This window comes from Harpia harpyja, chromosome 2 (assembly GCF_026419915.1).
Source record: "Harpia harpyja isolate bHarHar1 chromosome 2, bHarHar1 primary haplotype, whole genome shotgun sequence".
In the NCBI taxonomy this organism is placed as follows: domain Eukaryota; kingdom Metazoa; phylum Chordata; class Aves; order Accipitriformes; family Accipitridae; genus Harpia; species Harpia harpyja.
In genome coordinates, this window is record NC_068941.1 from 77,176,236 (window position 1) to 77,194,029 (window position 17,794).

At 39.1% G+C, this 17,794-nt stretch overlaps 1 protein-coding gene across 5 annotated transcripts in view; it reads left to right on the forward strand.

Moving 5' to 3' along the window:
- MAN2B2 (mannosidase alpha class 2B member 2) overlaps positions 1-17,794 on the forward strand; it is a 33,583-nt gene that overhangs the window by 1,254 nt on the left and 14,535 nt on the right. For 2 of the 5 annotated variants that reach the window (XM_052780535.1, XM_052780536.1), the window contains exons 1-7: positions 1,868-2,027; positions 5,459-5,605; positions 9,274-9,379; positions 11,801-11,973; positions 13,235-13,350; positions 14,336-14,513; positions 16,432-16,630. In XM_052780535.1, coding sequence (XP_052636495.1) covers positions 1,896-2,027; positions 5,459-5,605; positions 9,274-9,379; positions 11,801-11,973; positions 13,235-13,350; positions 14,336-14,513; positions 16,432-16,630 — 1,051 coding nt within the window. In that variant the 5' untranslated portion in view covers positions 1,868-1,895. Of the gene's footprint in view, positions 1-1,867; positions 2,028-2,670; positions 2,707-3,192; positions 3,216-5,458; positions 5,606-9,273; positions 9,380-11,800; positions 11,974-13,234; positions 13,351-14,335; positions 14,514-16,431; positions 16,631-17,794 lie in introns of those variants that run through there. The other 3 variants (XM_052780537.1, XM_052780539.1, XM_052780538.1) reach the window with 3 other exon arrangements.

A 17,794-nucleotide genomic window follows, 5' to 3' on the forward strand; every position in this document is an offset into this window, starting at 1 on the left:
CACTTTCTGAAGGAAATAGGTCTAAAATGGGAGTAACATTCTGCAAACATTCTCAGCTACTTTTAGAAACAAAGCAAAATGCCAACACTTAAGCTTTCCTGGGAACTTCACCTAAATTACAAAGATCGTAATGCCTTCCGAGGTAAAAGAACACCAGTTCGTTTAGACAGTATGTGTATATATATCCCCAAGCCATATGTTTGCTGGATGTGCACTAGCTTTCTTGGAACTGAAAACGTTTAAGGTGATGATTTGAGGGAAAAAAAGAGTATCATAGAGCTGTATTAAAGTAAAGCTTCATCCAGCTGCTTACAGTGATACTAACTCCCCCTACAAATTACCTACAGACCTGGATTGCTCTTCGTGACAAGGTACTATCATAAATAAAATTAACCTTAGCATTCCAGTGTTAGCCTCTTCTTTTTGGAGCAAACTCTAGTCTACCATATTAATTAGCAAACAAGGGCCCTGTTCTGGGAGAATCTGTTCATATTAGGTTTAATTTTTATAAAATGTAACAATTTTATGCTGTTCAACTCAATATTACTGACTTACATAGCATTTTTCATTCTGGACTTCAAACATTTACAAACTTTGTATGTTAAAAAATTCACCAAGTTTGGCATGTAATGCAGCACACCTTTTTTTTTTTTCTTTCTTTCTAAAATGAGGGGATAGATGCAAATCGCATTTACAGTGTGTGATCTGTTTCTACAGGTATCTTGAATATTGAGATGGGTTAATTTGCACCCAAGTGCCAGCTAGTGCCAGCCGCAATTTTATGAGTGTAAGTCTGTAGGTGGACACTCTTAAGCTATTTGTGATTGTTTCCTTCAGAGAGATGACTGGTTTAACTAGGTTTGGAAACTAGTAATGCTAAATCCACAGACAAACTTGAAGGTGGGAGCAGGTACCATCTGATGTGCTTTACTTTTGAGCTAAGAGTTTGGTATGGTATTTTTTGTCATTTCAGGATTGTGAGGTTGTTAAAAGCATGTAATTTACTCAAACTAGAACTTAAGCAAGGTAGTCATGTTACACTACTGTGTATTTTAAAGAGTCAAGGTTTAAAAAAACCAGTTTAATCTGTTTCGGCTTGTAATATCACACTGGTATGTTGCGCAGAAACTGGTGCAACTGCAGACGAAACTTCTGAGGAGAGTGGGCTACATTACCCTATAACATTTTTTAATTATGTGCTGGATTTTTTTTCATTTTCACTAGGACTTTATGCAGATACAAGAGTATACACCTTTTCGGTTCTCAGCACAGGGTCCACCTCTTGCTAGCTGCGATAAAACAAGGGGTAAAACCAATTTAAATGGGATCAGAAGGTCAACCACATACGATAAAATTTAATCTTGCTACAACTTCAAAACTTCGAGGGTGCAGACAATAATCCGCAATGAACTATTATACCCTGAAATAAAGGACTTGCGTTCAATTCAAAAGAATTTCCTCAAAAAAAAAAAAAAAAAGACCATAAGGATTTGCAGTTGTCCAAGGTGCAGAACTCAACATCTCTCCGAGCAGTCTAGTTTTATAAGACGACCAGCCCCAGAGTTAACAACAAGAGCCAGCGGGACCACCCGGGGGCCGTGCTGTTAGCCGGCTGTTGCACCCTGCTGGCGGCATCTCGAGTACCTGCAGAGCACCTCGGGGCTAACGCAGCCTCACCCCCTCGTGCCTCAGAATCCTCGCGTTTAAAGGAAAACCGCTGTAGCTTTTTTGTTGGTTCGGGTTTTTTTTAACCAAGCAGCTCTGCTCGATCAAGCGAGCCTGACGCCTCGGCCCGCCGAAGGCGGCACGGCGGCGGCCCCTGCTTCCCCGCCCCGGGAGGCGGTGCCGGGGCGGCGGGACGCGGAAGTGCGGCGGGGAGAGGCCGCGGAGCCGCCATGGCTCCCCCGCTCCTCTTCCTCTTCCTCCTCTTCTTCAGCCTCCTCCCGCCGGCCGACGGCCGCGGGGAGCTGCGGGCCTTCGTGGTCGCCCACAGCCACATGGACGTCGGCTGGGTTTACACGGTGCAGGTGGGGCCCCCTGCGCAGCGAGGCCGGCCGGGCTGGACAGCGGTGCGGCCGCCTGTCCCCCCGCTGCCGGGGTAGGGGTGGGCTTGTCGGCTGGTGGGGCTGAGCCCCTCCGCTGCCCGAGCTCAGCGCAGCTCCCTGTGCGCCTGCGAGCTGGCAAAACTACCCGGAGTCGTGTAACGCTGGCTGCGGGGGGTCTGCCTGCTCCTGTCCTAACACCTGCCCGCCCGCAGAGAAACGCGTAAATCCTTGTAAGGTGGCATCTCCGGCCCTAAGTCTGTCCTGGAGTGTGCTCCATCGCCTGGTGTTTCGGGATCCCGACGCTTCTTTGGAGAGGGCGTGGTTAGCTTAGGAGCTGTGCCCATGAATTTGGGGTTTGCGCGTGCCTGTGTTCTGCAGGATGCTCCTGGCGGGTTTTTGTTTGGTTGGGTTTGGGGTTTTTTTAAAGGAAAATCTTCAGTCTCTTTGATGATGTGCTTTGATTATGTGGCACCTTTTCTTGGTCTTTTTGTTCATCTTGTTACGAAGCCAAACCCCAGGAAAACTTCTTGTGATGTCTTTGAGAGGAGAGCAGGATCCCAGGTCCTCGATGGCTGGGGTGGGCTTGGAGCCTAGTGCCACGGAAACGTAGTAGCAAAGTAATTTTTGCTAAATACATGAGATGCAGAGCAAAATAAATCAGGTGCGGCATTAATACCTTTTATATTTGTTAGTCAAAATCCTGAATCCTTCAATCCTTCTTCATTAGTATGAATTTCTTTCGTTTATGTGAAAGATGCTTCACTCGCTACAGTGAAATGGCATCAGATGTTTAAAAGTAACTGTAATAAAAAAGAGCTAATGGCTCACCACAGAATCTCTGCTGTACATGTATTTTGTCTTCCTTTTTTAGGAAAGATTAGTGAATTTCTTCTTTAATACTTCAAACTCTTACTCAGAAATTGCATAAGAGAACACAAAACTAATTTTTATTTTGGGTCAGTTAGTGGTCAAAGATCTTCTCCGAGAGAAATGAAACACGTAATTTCTTTTTTTTTTCTTTTTTTTTTTCTTTTCTGAGAAGGTGCAATTGATTGAAGCCTTGGTTCCTCTGCTGTTAAATCACAGGCATCAGCAAATCCTGTAGTCAAAAACCACAGAGGTTACCTGTGGATCATTTCAAATGCTTCTGTAGTAAAGTGAAACCTGAAGGTAACTCTCTGTGGAATACTAATATGATTCCAACCTATTTTACATTTTTGGTTTGCTTAGTTACTAGGTTTCACTCATGACTGACAACATACTATTTTTTCAGTGTTTCATTTCTCCATTTATAATGTGAAAAATAAGCGTTTTAGTTATGGTGGTACCATATTTTACATGAGATGTGGCATCTCACTGACGTATCTTACCATAGGCGTGAAAGACACCTCACCATTGTTTAGAATGCAAAACAATTTTTACATCATGATAGAAGTTTAAAATCTATACTTAAATAAGTAAAATCTTACCTGCTTATTTATACTGAGTCACTGCTTATTGTTTCAGAGTATCTCATTAGCTAGTAGAGGATATGAATTGGAAAGAAAATTCTTATTGTTGCTTGCAAGTATCCTGGTTTGCGAGAACAATTATTTTCAGTTCCCACCCAGACGACTGGGGTTTATCTTACTGCTTAGTTCCAGTGTAGTTTGAGTCAGAATAAAGACTGTCTTGCCTTTATCTCCAAAATACCTCAAGAAAATATTTTCAGTGAGTTACCACACAGAATATTTTAGTATTGTATTAAATTTGAAAAGTCCTTGTGCAGCTCTTAAAATCTAGTGTACTCCATTTAATAGTTAAGAACTAAAATTGAGCCTAATGTTGTTGTAATCATTGTGCATACAGTTGGATTTTAGAATGTATTGCTTGTAGCCAATTGCCAGTGAAAAATGAAAATTCCTCAGCAATCATTTGAGTGTGTCGCTGAGTATTAGTAAAACTTAAAAGCTATTCCCTTAGTTAAAATTTTACATTGTATTAAGCATCTAGTCATAATCTTGCTTTTAAAAAACCCTTAAGAACTAATCGAGAAATCATTGAAAGAGTAATTATTTAGATAAGCACTACAGTATTTTAAGCCATTCTTCCTACACTCAAATGTTTTCCCTTTTCTAAGGACACTTTAGCATTTTTACAAAGTTAGCTGGATTTCAGTTGTGGAAAGCAAGAGGTTAGGAAAGGTTCATTTCTGATTTGTATCTCATCATCCCCTTCTTATTTCAAAATGTGATTTTCGTATAGGAAAGGCCTAAATTAAAATTATGCATTCATATTTTACATATCATGCCCATTAGTTTTTAGGTGGGTGAGAGATCTATATGTCAGTCACTTTAAGATGTACGTATGTATCGTGGTGTGCATTCTTAAGCAAGTACCAGTAGTTTAAGTAGAAAAAGTGTTATGGTTAGTGTTAAAGTAACTGTGCTATAACATGCAGATAACTTTGTTACGAGAAAACACAGACATTGCAGGAAATTCTAGGATCTCTGCAGTTGCCTTTAGACACTGTACATCACTTTGAAATTAAGTAAAGGGTGGAAGACTGGATCTGGTCAGCAGTTGTTCTGGCAAGGGTAAGTGTACATGGAATACCTTAATGTGCGCATCTTCAAAATTAACGTGATGTTGTTCATTTGATACCATAGAATAGGATATAACCATGTGATAGGATATTTGATGGATACAGCTGTCACGTTTGCATTTTGAAAAAATCCATAGGCCTCATTCTGGAATACAAGTTGCTTTAGGAATGACATAAGATAGATACACAGATTCCGTATGATTCTATGTCAACAGTCAAACTCGTTCTAATAGTCCTTTGCCAGTTTGGTTTTACTTTGTCCTAAAACATCAAGCAGAACTGAGTTATTTTTCATGACTAAAACTTCTAGGGCCATAGTAGTTTAATTTACGTTATATGTATCACTGTACTATACCAGCAACGCGCACCTGCAGCATGGAGTCATACTCGCTCTAAAGAAACAATTCTGATAATTCAGGCCATCAGAAGAAGAGCAGAAATGGAAGAATAAAGTGTGCATGTGGGTTTATCAACTATGTTGGTGCAAAGTCTTATCCTCTATGGCACTGTTGATTTAAGGTAAGCAGTGAGGGACAGGGTGAGCTGTTCCCAGTACATCAAAAAGAAAGCTTATATTGGTGTCTGCAGATCTTGGGGGAAACTACACCATGATCTAGTCAGGTCCCCAGTCAGAGGATGTATTTCGGAGCAGAAGGGCCCACAGGCTGTATGTAATCAAAGAGAACTCGGTCTTTGTGAATGTACAAAGGAAGTGTGCAACAAATGTGAGGGTTTTGATCCCTCTCTTCTCAAGCCCGATGAGTATTCAAAACAGCCCCTTTCATATAGGCAAAACAGTTTCTTTTCTACACTTTTTTTTTTTTTGCAGGAAAGTATGCACGCTTATGCAGCAAATGTCTATGCAACTGTTGTAGAAGAGCTAATGAAAGGAAAGCAGCGCAAATTTATTGCCGTGGAGCAGGAATTCTTTCGACTCTGGTGGGATGCAGTAGCCACAGATACACAGAAGCAGCAGGTAAGTTGTACTAGAGCCATACTTCCTGCTAAACAAAGAATCCATGCACTTTTCCGGGGGCAAGGAGGGGCGAAGTACTTCACCATTTGCTTTTTACCCAGGTCTTGTGTAAGCTGTCTCTGAATCTGGTACTTCTTATGAAAGGACCTTAACTCTAAAGGCAGTTGGCAGAGGTTAAAACCCCAGCTATAGATTAGAGCGGTAGGAGGTAGTAACCTTTGCACTGAAGACTCTTTACACTTCACAGTTCTTGTTTCATCGGTGACTTTCTTATTTGGGGGCATGCTAGTCTAAGAGGTGGGTGATTCTGAAAGAAGCTGCACCAATATCTGTTAAACATCTGAAGCTCATAAACTGCTGCCTAACACTGCTGACAAGAAGGAACATTTTTTCTTTGTGGTTAAGTACTGCTCAAAAACCTGCCATGTGTAAACAAGGATAATGCAGCAAAGAGGTGACTAGATTCAACAGCAATAACTGTTTCTTGGGACTGTTTATTTATAAGCTGTGATCCCTTTCAGTCTTTAGAGCTTTAATTCGAGGATTTTTTTCTTTTTTTTCCTAGTAAAGGCATTGTGAAGTTTTATTTGTCATTTCTTCTTTCCTCTGGCATGAAACAAACATGCTGAAATCAAAGACTGGGCTGATAGCCTAGCAGCTGGTCATGTGTTGCATTGCAGTGCAAGATGTTTAAGTTTTGGACGCTAAAACCAGAGGATATACAGGTGCAGCTTCTCATAGGTACTCACTCGGAACTCCATGGTCTGTTTTGTTACCAGGGTCCAGCCAACAGCGGCATATTACTTGCAGTACTTTACATTTCAGTTTGTTTAAAGTGCTAGATGTTTAAAGCATCGTGGAAAAAAGACACCTCTTGTCTGTTTTTTTTAACCTAGTCCTTCACTAGGTTCTGAATTTTCTGCAATATGTAGTATTTAAATAATAGCTTACAACCTGTGTGCAGCTGACCTTTGTATGAGAGGTTTTGCTGTGTATAGGTGGTTCAGTTTTTGTGGGGGCACTGCCCATACTTGCCTGTTGCAGGACAATTTTCTTGTCTGTTTTTAATTAGAAAACTGTACTGTAACTCTGGGGTGGGGGAATTAAAAAAAAAAAAAGCATAGGAACTACTTTGTGCAGGTATAGAAGAATACTCTAGCTTTCTAAGGTAAGTTGATCTTATTTCAAGTACGTTATGCTGCTGTAACCCAAATATAAAGGCCCGTGTTTCTAATATCTATTCTAGCTATTATGTGGAATCCAGAAGAGTAAATGTGTGTCACATTTGTCCTCAGTAGTGCAAAACTAGTACATATGATTCAGCCTATTTAATTTCCTAGCCTAGTTACTGATAATTGTTGCTTTTACGGATTTTTAGTCAGTTCTCTAGTTACTTTATAGCTGCTTCTCTGAACACTAAAATGATTAAAACCAAATTCCTCTTAAATCTGTGTGTCAAACATTTAATCTTTAATAATATTTAAGAGCTATGATGCTTGCTGATAAGTGGCATGTTTTTAACATTAGCAAATTGCAAATATTGGGCCTTGAAATTAGGTCACTCTGGTTACTGTCCTGCTTTTTCCACTTGAACTCTAGCAAAAATTATTTTCTGTAGTACAGGCTCCCTGGTTTTAATTTTGCCATTTTTTTCTCTTAATTTAGTATTTTACTTGGAATACAGGATTTAATTCTAGTTTCTTTTGGAATGTCTGCTTTGGATTAGAGTGGTAGTATTAAAAACTAGTAAAAGGTATAGCCTGGGTGCTGAAACTGATTTTTACAATTCAGATGAGAGATTATATAGGAGTGAAATGTATTGCAGCAGCATTCAGCCAGATGTGAACCTCTTAGTTCTCAGTGCATGTTATTTCCGTGGTATTTTCTTGCGTGAACCGTTCCTATTGCCTTACCCTAGCCTGATGTCTGGGTGTTTTAACTAGAGGAAAAAAGATGTGTAGCCACTTCTATCTTGTTTGTAGGGGTGAGTTGACGTAAGGATAGTAGTAGTTGTTCCAAGGACCACAGTTATGTTCTACTACCGTAGCAGCCTGCTGCTTGTAGTACTGCTGTGTCTGTTTCCTCAGTTCCTCCTTCCTTTTGCCCAGTTCTGGTCCGCAAAAGTGCTTGTCATTAGAGATATTGTTTTCTTTTTTTTTTTTTCCCCTAGGATCAGATATTATTTAAATTACTTGAATTATTTTTCTTGTGTTTTCAGCCTCTCAGTGGTTCTACAAAACTTATATTAAAAAAAGGTTTCCATAGCCCAAAGAGGTATCTTTTTTTGGACATCCATCCAAATGGGGAATAATAGCCACAGATGCTTTTCATGTAGGTCAGGACCAGTTCTGTGCTGACACCAGATATCAGTTATCTGGTCTCCCAGCATGCTAATCAGTCACCACAGTCATCTGGAACTAATTTATGAATGCTGAGCCCTGAAGCATTTTCACAACATTGTGAACGAGAGAAATGATTATAATCAAAATTGACAATCTGGCATCGTATCTGAGCAGACACAGGGGCATTCACTGAAGGTTCCTGGGGAAATAAACATAATAGCTCTGGAATTGGCATCCTACATGACAGATTACAAAAAAAAAAAAAAAAAGGGGGTGGAGATTAAAATACATATTTAAACTTTCTTTGTCGGAAGTTTGAGGTATATTTGAAGTTCTAGGTAGTGAAGTAACTATAATAAAAACAGAAGACTCCCTAACACTTCTAGAAAAGGGACACAGACTATTACTCCCTCCCTCCAAACACTGCCCCCCTGCCATCCAGCACATTTGCTGAAAATTGTACTTGTCAGCATATTTGTTGTTTCTAGTGGCTGAAATTAAAACAAAACACCAAAAAACTCCCAGAAAAACCTTGAACAGTTGAACAGATCGTAATATATCAACAGTTTTTAAACCAGGAAAGAGAGACCAGAAATGAGGGTTAGCAATGGGTTTATCAGGCAGGCAAACCTGCTACATGTGGAATAACTATTTCTTAATAAAGCATTCTGTCTCTCACAAGTTGAGCAACCTGTCCAAGCTCTGAAGGCAAGGAAGATGCATACAGAGTAGAAGGGATGTGTTTGTGGCCATGGTGTGATGGCACACTCTTGTCTCCCTCCTACATCCCACAGGTCTCAGTCTCCAAACTGTTACAGAGGTAGTAGACTGAAGGAAACCCTGGGAGCCTGGCCATTGCTGCTTGCATGGGTTTGCATCTTGCTCCCAAGACAAATGCAGCCTTTGGGAGAAGCACTAGTATCTTCTGTTTTAATCCTCCAGCTCTAGCTGTCTTGAGGCAGGATCCTAGGCTGCTGCCAGCATAGTGTATGGGGACAAGTCTGGTGTTTAGATAGTATAAAGGCACAGTAACAGCCCTACTGAGAAACACCAGAAGGTCAGGGTCTACCTGGCAGTGCATCCTTTGTGCCTGCTACCTGGTTTTAGTGTAAGCTGGGTAAATCAATGCACTGTGCAGCGCATTTTTCCCCCCTCTTGTCCTTTTGATAGCACTCAGTACAGACAGCCTTTTATCCCGTTTTTGTCCTGGATGCCTTCTTGACAAGTGTGTTTAGGTAATGTGCTGTGATCTGAAATGAATTCGCAGCCTTTCTGGATAAGACTGAAATAATGTTTATGTTCTGTGTCTTAATTTCAATATCATAGGTCCATCAGTTGCTTCAGGAGGGACGATTGGAATTTGTCATTGGAGGACAAGTGATGCATGATGAAGCTGTGACACTAATTGATGATCAAATTTTACAGTTGACGGGTATGCGTATTTGCATTTAACTTCTATTTTTTGTTGTTGTGACCTTGGGAGTTTTGTTTTTCATTTCTCCACCCCAAGATTGCTATTATTTTCTTTCTTTTTAAGAACTGATCAAAGTATCACTTATTTTTTACTTGCTGGTGGGTTATCTGTATAAAAATCTTTGCTTTAAAAAAAAAACAAACAGAACAGTTCTGCAGTAAGCAGAAGGGTTACTGAAAGCTGGCTTGCAGTTTAATCAATGTCAGTTATAAACTCCTTTGGAGCAGAGGCCTTTTGTGTGCGTGTGTGTTTGAGAGCTTAATCTCCCGGGAAGATAGTTGTGGTGAAATTGAGGGTATGAAACACTCTGGAAGAAAATATGTGGTAGCAATTCAGAGTGTGGCAAGGTTGTATCGTTTAGGCAAAGTCTTCTGCAGAATGTGGGCCATAGAATGTCACCAAGGTCACTGAACTTAGTTGAAAGACTTGCTTGATGAAGCAGCCCCCATTTGTAATCAAGATCAGCAGCCTCTGTTAGAAATAGGTGCATATTTCCAAGAGTTGCACTATTTCCCATTTTAATCTTCTAGCTTCTGCTTCCAGCCATTTGTATGTTACACTTCTCCATCTGATGGTTTAAAGAGTCTTTTAGTATTTATGTTTATCTCCATCCAGTTATTGAAAAAAGAAATAGGATAAATTGTGCCACCACTGTGCTATAGATGCCTATAATATGCCATGAGGGAGTAGCATGCTTTTTGGGTGTCGGAGGGGATGTATTAGCACCAGCTGTTTGTCATGGCTGATATAAACCCTGCCCATTTCAGAACTACGCTCTGGGCAGCTTTCTACATGGGAGAGTAAAGGGTCAGAAAACATTTTTATCATTTGCTGAATCTGACTGCGCAGGACCACTGGCCTTGTTCTTTGCTTGTCAGTGTTTATCAGGAGCGCAGGGATAGCAGCTGCTTTTGCATCTCAGTGAGTCACCACATCGCACTCTGGCCAAGAGGAGGAGAGGGGCTGAACATTTTTTTTTTTTTTTTTCTCTCACCCAATTCCTGTGTTTAAAGTTGTTATATGAGCTTAGTACACCGAACCCATGACTTTTCCAAAGAAAATACTAATACTGACTGAAGAGTTCTTTTGGTAAATGCAAATACAGCTTTTTCTTTCATTGGAGTTAGCTGCCAAAAACATTATTTCTAATTTAATATTTCGTTCTGTGTATAAACATAATTTTTTTTACAAAGAAAATTCAAGTTTGGTAATTTATTCAGCAGGAACAAAAATATTAATATATTTTAAAATCCCCATTTATTTTTCCTGAAAGCACTCTGCTCAGTTTAAGTATGAGTACATACAAACAAAAAAATGTATCCTCGCACTGTGTGTGGAGTTCATCTTGAGAATTCAAAGCCAGTGCTGACATTTGGGGTCTACATTTCATGTCTTCTCCTATCTGTCTAGCCAGCTGTGTTTTGGAAGAGCCTAGCAAACTCTGTCTAAAATGTACTTCAGTCAAAAGAGTTAAAATAAACACATTGTGAATATTTTCGCTAGAGAAGACATTAACCATGGGAAAGATGAAGTGAAAAGGGAATGCCTTGCAACCTCAGTCATTCAAACGTGATATTAAAATTTGGAATGGAGTTAGTCCAAAATGGAGAAGATATGATTGTATTTCAAATAGTTCTGAGCACAATTCCAGAACTATGAAATTAAGATCTGCAAACTTTGGGGGTTTTTTTTGATTATGAGAATCCTAGTGCGATATACTGGAGCTCTGAATAAAATCTACTGCTTAGCTGATTGGCTTACTTTCATTTAAATGGTTTGTCTGAATTTATTCTATTGTCTGGTCTTTCTGGTTTGGGGGTTTCTTTTTTTTGAAACTCATTTCAATACAAAATTAATAACATTGGTTGTAAATAACATCTTGTATTAAGATTGCTATTAACCTTTAGCTTTTTTCTTTTTTTATGATTGAGGATTGTATTCATATTAGTTTTGATTACTGGATGGCTTCCCTGTCCCTTTGTCATTCATATGAGACTGAAATTTTCTGAGAATGGGTGGTATGATTTGAGCAAACACAAACTAAACCCCAGCTTGTTGTTTTCCTACAGACTCCAACCTGGCTGTTAGCCTTAACCTAATCCGTATCTAAGTACTTTTTCCCAGGTCTGCCTCTAATCATAATTCCTTTTTGTTATTCTTCTTTTATAATGTTAATAAGTTATACTTGGCATAGCAAAATAAATATTGTCAGTGTGAAACTTACTGCTGTGAATCATTAAACTCCTGAAACTTTAAATGCTTTGGAAAACAGCACAAAGAGCTATCCTTTAAGTGCTTATCTGCAATACTATATGCCTATTGAATTTATAAAATGAACTTGTAAAAGTGTTCCTAACATAAACAAATTTTGCTTTGCAGAAGGCCATGGATTTTTGTATGAAACTTTTGGGATCAGGCCTCAGTTTTCTTGGCACATTGATCCTTTTGGAGCTTCGGCTACAACACCAACTCTTTTTTCTCTGGCTGGTTTTAATGCTCATCTTATTTCTCGGATTGATTATGATCTGAAGGCTGACATGCAGAAAAACAAGGTAAAAATACACTTAGGAATGGAACCCATTGCCAGCCTCTACTTAGAGTAATCTAAACCATGACATTAAGATAAGCATCTCTCTGATCTGTGTAAGAAAATGTACGTATTTCTTCTCTAAAAGTGACATGCTGTTGTATGTGGTCATAGTGAAATACATTGAATCGTAATCATGCAATATGGTCAAGTAATGTCTTCATGACTTATGGCCAAGGATAATGTATAGTCTAGCCTGAAGAAGACACAAAACACGGGCAGTTAGGCAAGGCGTAAGCTGACATTGAATTAGGAGTGTTGGAACTGGAAGCATATAGAATGGGTTTCAGCTTCCCCTGAGAAAATCTTAGATATGTTGGGTTTTATAGAGACTGTTTTAAAGTGTAGTGTGTATGTTAGGGCACGATGGTTGTCATGCTCGGAACACTTATTTGTGCCTGTAAAAGTGATAATACTAGGTCAGTTAGGGTGGCAACTAATCATTTTTTTGCTGAGTTCAGTTTTTGTTTCATGTTCTGCCTTCTCTCACACAGCGTCCCATACAGAGTAAATGTTTTTCTTTTCACATCACAATGTTGAATCCTGATGTTATCAGTTTTACACACTAAATTATGTGAAAATAAGGGGCTTTCTCTAGTATGAGGTGGGCATTAGGCAGTTTTTATGAATCCTGGGTGAAATTCAAGCATCTCTGAAAAAGAACAGAATTTCTCTTGAATTTGGTGAAGCCAGGACCTACCACCTTATGTTTGCAGTGAGTTGCAATACTTCCTTTCTAAAATCTTTTATGAGCTTTTGACAATCTTTTTCCATCTAATTTTTTTTCTGGCACTTGACAGTCTGGAGGCTTCCAAAACTGTAAAAATTCTGTTCCAGTTGATTAAACATTGATTCCCATTGACTATAGTGCAATCCAGACTACATCTGGGTCTTTCCTAGCTTAGAGGTGTTCAACATCCACTGAAACAAGTGAGGTGTAATTCCTGTGAAAAGCTAGGCTTACATCTGGATTTTAGCAGTATGCTGGCAGTGTGCTGCCTCCTCTACTTCTCCATCAATTCAAACAGAAAGAGGCAATACTATAACCTCCTATATATAGTATGTGGCCTTGCTTGGGTTGCCATTGGCTGGTCTTAAGTAAAAGCACTTAAAATATTACAAGTGGTGGAAAGGAAGATGGGTACTCTGAAGTCTTAAGTTGTTAATGATGGTATTTCTGCACTTGTCATCAAGGGTAACAGTTTCTTACTTTTTTTGTTTTCCAGAAGCTTCAGTTTGTATGGCAGGGCTCTCCTTCCTTATCTGAAAGACAGGAGATCTTCACCCATGTTATGGATCAGTACAGCTACTGTACCCCATCGCAAATACCTTTTTCAAACAGGTCTGAAGATTTCCCAAATAGGCATAAATATTTATCACTTCTGAGAGTTCATGTTGTTGTAGTTTAAGCATTTTCTTTGACTGTTTCCTTTCAACAGTATTCTACTGCTTTCTTCTGACCTGCAGTAGGTCTAGGAGATATCTAGACTCTGTAAATCTGAGTCAGGATTATTAAGCAACCCCAGCTACCCACCATAATACATGACGTTTGCTCAGTACCTAACAATTGAATGCTCAAAAGTGACACTTACTACTGACAGGCATTAAAAATACTTCAAAATATTGATAAGACTTTAAAAATAATGTTTTCTAGCACCAGGAGGCTTGGAACACAGGTACTGCTTTCATCTACATATATATATCATGTCAGTCCTTATCAAAAAAATACAGAATAAAAATGTGAAAAAAATCAATTGCAATAAACAGAAAATGTCCAAAGCAGGACTGGGGTTTTGTTTCTCTGTCTGGAAAGTTAAGATTTAAAAACTCCGGGAAACTCAGTATGGACCTGGCTATTGCTAATTGATTTTCTATGTGACATTTTCAACATTATGTTTGGCTGAGATTGTGTATAAACTAAAGCAACTAAAATTTTCCATTTACTTTGTGAAAAAAATATGAGAGCTTTTGAAAACTTTATTTTGCTTGCTGGCTTATCCAGTAAAATACCCTTTGTAAACAAAGTCTGCTTGGGGGAACATCCTTATTGTTACAGAGCTTGTTGTTTTGTCCTATGATTTCTTTATTCTGTGCAAGCAAGCAGCAGGGACTTGGAAAGTTGCACAGTGCAAAAAGAAAACTGGACAACCTTCCCCCTACCTCCACCCCCAAATAAACACTGAAACCTAAATACTAGCAATGAATATAAACTGAATTTTTTTTGCTTCTTATTCCCTGTGTGTCTGCATTTTATCCCAGCACATTTTGATGTGTGTTTCCCAGTTGAATAAATCCTGTTTAGCCTATTGCGTTCTCCTTCTACTTAGATCAGGATTTTATTGGAATGGAATTGCAGCTTTCCCAGATCCACCAAAAGATGGTGTTTATCCAAACATGAGTCTCCCTGTTACAGATAGTAACATCCATCTGTATGCAAAAACCATGGTGGCAAACATTAAGGAGAGAGCAGCCTGGTTCCGAACAAGTGATGTTTTATGGCCATGGGTAAGTGCATGATCAGCATTTGCTTTAGAAGTGGCAAGTACAGTATGGACAGTAGGTAGATGGTACTTTGCTACAGTATGTACTGCAAAAATGCAGATACTAACCACATGTCAGTAAAGTGTTTTTCTCATAAGTGGGGTCCAAATGTCTGATTAGTAATGATTTTTAAAAACTAGAACTTCCTTGTACAGTCTGCCAGCTGTCTACCAAGTCTTCTACCCTACTTAATATAGAAAGAAATGTGACAAAATTGTAAAGATAACCTCTTGTGAAACTATATATTGCAATTTTGCTTCCTTTTTTCTCTCCTTGTTTTGTCTATTTAAATGATCTTTTTACATAACTGCTTAGCACACCATAACTCAATATTAACAAAAATGATAGCATTACAAGAAAACGTGTTACACATTAGGTAGACAAGGTCTTTTTCTAACTGATGTGTAATCATTTTTTTATACAGTCTTTGTATTTTAGTTAGAAACTTAAGCATATGCCAGCTTGGTCATCTACTTTTTTCAGCAATATGCTGTGTTGATTACGTTCTACATGTACACGTAGCACTGATAATGCTCTCGCTATTTTTAAGTCCTTAGAAAAGAATAACTTTGCCTAAACTGAATGTACAGTCTGTATTTTAATTTTGATGGATGCTTTAGGTCTCATAATTACAATATTAAAGGATGATGTGTGTTCTTGAGGTGGCTATTTCACCACAATATCTGTTCTCGCAAAGAGAGCAAACATTTTCTGATTGATGCAGCTTTGAGTCACTGATTTGTTTTTCTCCTGTGCTTGTGACACTGTTGCTTGTATTGATTTTTTTTTTTTTTTTCTTTTAGAGGTTGAGGGGAGAAGTGGGATATAATACTCTGTAGTAGTCCTACAGTGAAAGTTATGCTGGAATGGGGAGGAGGGAGTTTTGAATAGTACAAATAAATTCCAAATGTCTAGATCCAAACCTGCAGTTTTGCAGTAATGTAAGAAAATTTCATTCTCTGACTTCCTGATTTGTGTGCTTGTGATTATAAGCTTTAAACAAAGTAATAAAAGTTTGTTCATAGAAAAGCATTCATAGTTCTATGTAAAGAGGTAGAGAGAAACAGATACACAGATACCTCTATAGCTAAGCTTGCTATTTTTTCATGAGTACAAATAGTTTGGAGTAATGGGATACAGGGGGGTTTTTTCCCTTCAGTTAAAAAATCAGGAAATACAGTTTCCCATTTAAGGTCAGACCTCACATCTAGACTATTGGCACTTTTGTGATGACTTATGTGGACAAACCAGTGTTCATTCATGATCTGAAGGACATAGTTGTGCAGGAGGAGGCACTGGACCGTGGGCAGTGTAAAAGTTCAAACCTGTTTCCCTAGAGGCCATAGCAGCAGATGTAGGAGGGGGTGTGGAATTGTCTTAAGGGCCGGAACTGATCCTTGAGATGTTTTTTGGCCTGTGTTGTTGAACTAACTGTACAGTAATGTAAAGCGTTCCTGTGCAAAGTTTTGTTCGGATAGTGAGTGGATGTGATGACTACAGCAGGTTCTCCTGGATATCCTTGTTCTACAGCGCTAGGAAGAGCTTCCTTATTTTCTGCGGAGTGGGAGAAATGCAGTGTGAAAAGAAACAAAGGTCATCTTTCCAGGCATGCGTGCATGCATTTTCCAATTGCTACCATGAAATTTCATGCTCTTGCACAGTATGGTGTGTCAACACCCTTCTCCCTGTCTGTAATGCTGGTTGGTTATCAGCTGATCTGTGTGAGTAACCTTACCCATTCTTGACATTTTATAACAAATAACTTTTATATGGGGAGTCAAGATCAAAAGAAATACCACTTTGACATAGACTAGTGTTAAAAAAGATCCTTCTAAATTATGTGACCCAAAGTCATTTCACTGTTTTGTTTCTGGAATTTCAGGGCTGTGACAAACAGTTCTTTAATGCATCTGTTCAGTACTCCAACATGGACCTGTTGTTGGATTATATTAACAAGCATTCTGATGAGTTTGGAGTGACTGTCCAGTATGCTACTGTTGGTGATTACTTCCAAGAAATTTATAGCAGAAATCTTACATGGGAAATTCGGGACTCTCAAGACTTTCTTCCATATTCAACAGGTAATTAAGTTCACAACTGCATAATGTCTGCCTCAAATGTACATATTTATTAAAATTTTAATAAAGGGAAATTGAGAAAATGAGAAATAAAGTAAGAGGAAAAACACCATCTCCTTATAACATTTATTTACACTACCAGGTGTCATCAAATAGACAAGTTGATCACAACTTAGTGGTATAGGAAAGATGTTAGGGCAGTGGTTGGCAATGGTTCTTTGGAACCATTGGAAGCAACGGGTGGAGGAAGAGACCCTGAAACAAAGAGTATAGAAATAGGCAAACTTGGCAAGAAATCTAACTTGAGGTTTTTGTTTTGCTGTCTTTGAATAACACTAGAGTGCAAAGGAAAGCTAAGCACAAGGTATATTCATGTATGTAATGTCATCCACATTTTTTTAATGGCCTGAATAAATCTATAGATACTGCACTAATCAGGTTCTGTTACAGTGAAAACAGTGAGCAATGAGGTAAACCTGTAGGCCTAGGCCACCTGGCTGAAATTCAGTAAGATGTTTCAGTGGATGGATGAAGGAAAAAAAGACTGCAAAGTGTGTAACACACTGCGAACTGGTTAGCAGACAGCAGTGATAGCAAAGGTGCCTTGCAGAGGTGTACCAGCTCAGCTAACACGAGTGTCTCATGTGACATTGGAGGGGTCCTGTCTGAACTCTCTAAAGCTGAGATCCTAGGACTCATTCTGCTTCTAATATAGATTTTGACAATTTCTTTCATGTTTGGACATTTAACTTGGAATTCATTCTTTTCTCTGCCTCCCACAGGTTAGCATGCACAAATAATCTGTAGTCTCCTAGGTATTCTGCAGTATTAGATATGCATGTTACACCTCTCCTCCTCTTCCCCAAAAATGAGCTGTAGTACAGACACAGTGCTCCAGGATCCAGGGAACTGAAAAAAACCTGATAAACTGAAAGATAACTAGAAACAGATGGATGCATGGCCAAATAGAGCCATGTCCCATTGTTACTGCTTAAAAGAACTGGATTATGCATAGATTAGAGCAGAGATGGAAAATGCAACATGGGGTAATCTATGAATGTCTGAAGGAGAAGCGAGGCAGGTAACCAAGGGACCAAGGCAGGCTCTTACGGTACTTCTTTATTAGTACAGTGGAATAGGAGTGCTCAAAGTGAAACAGTTGGTACT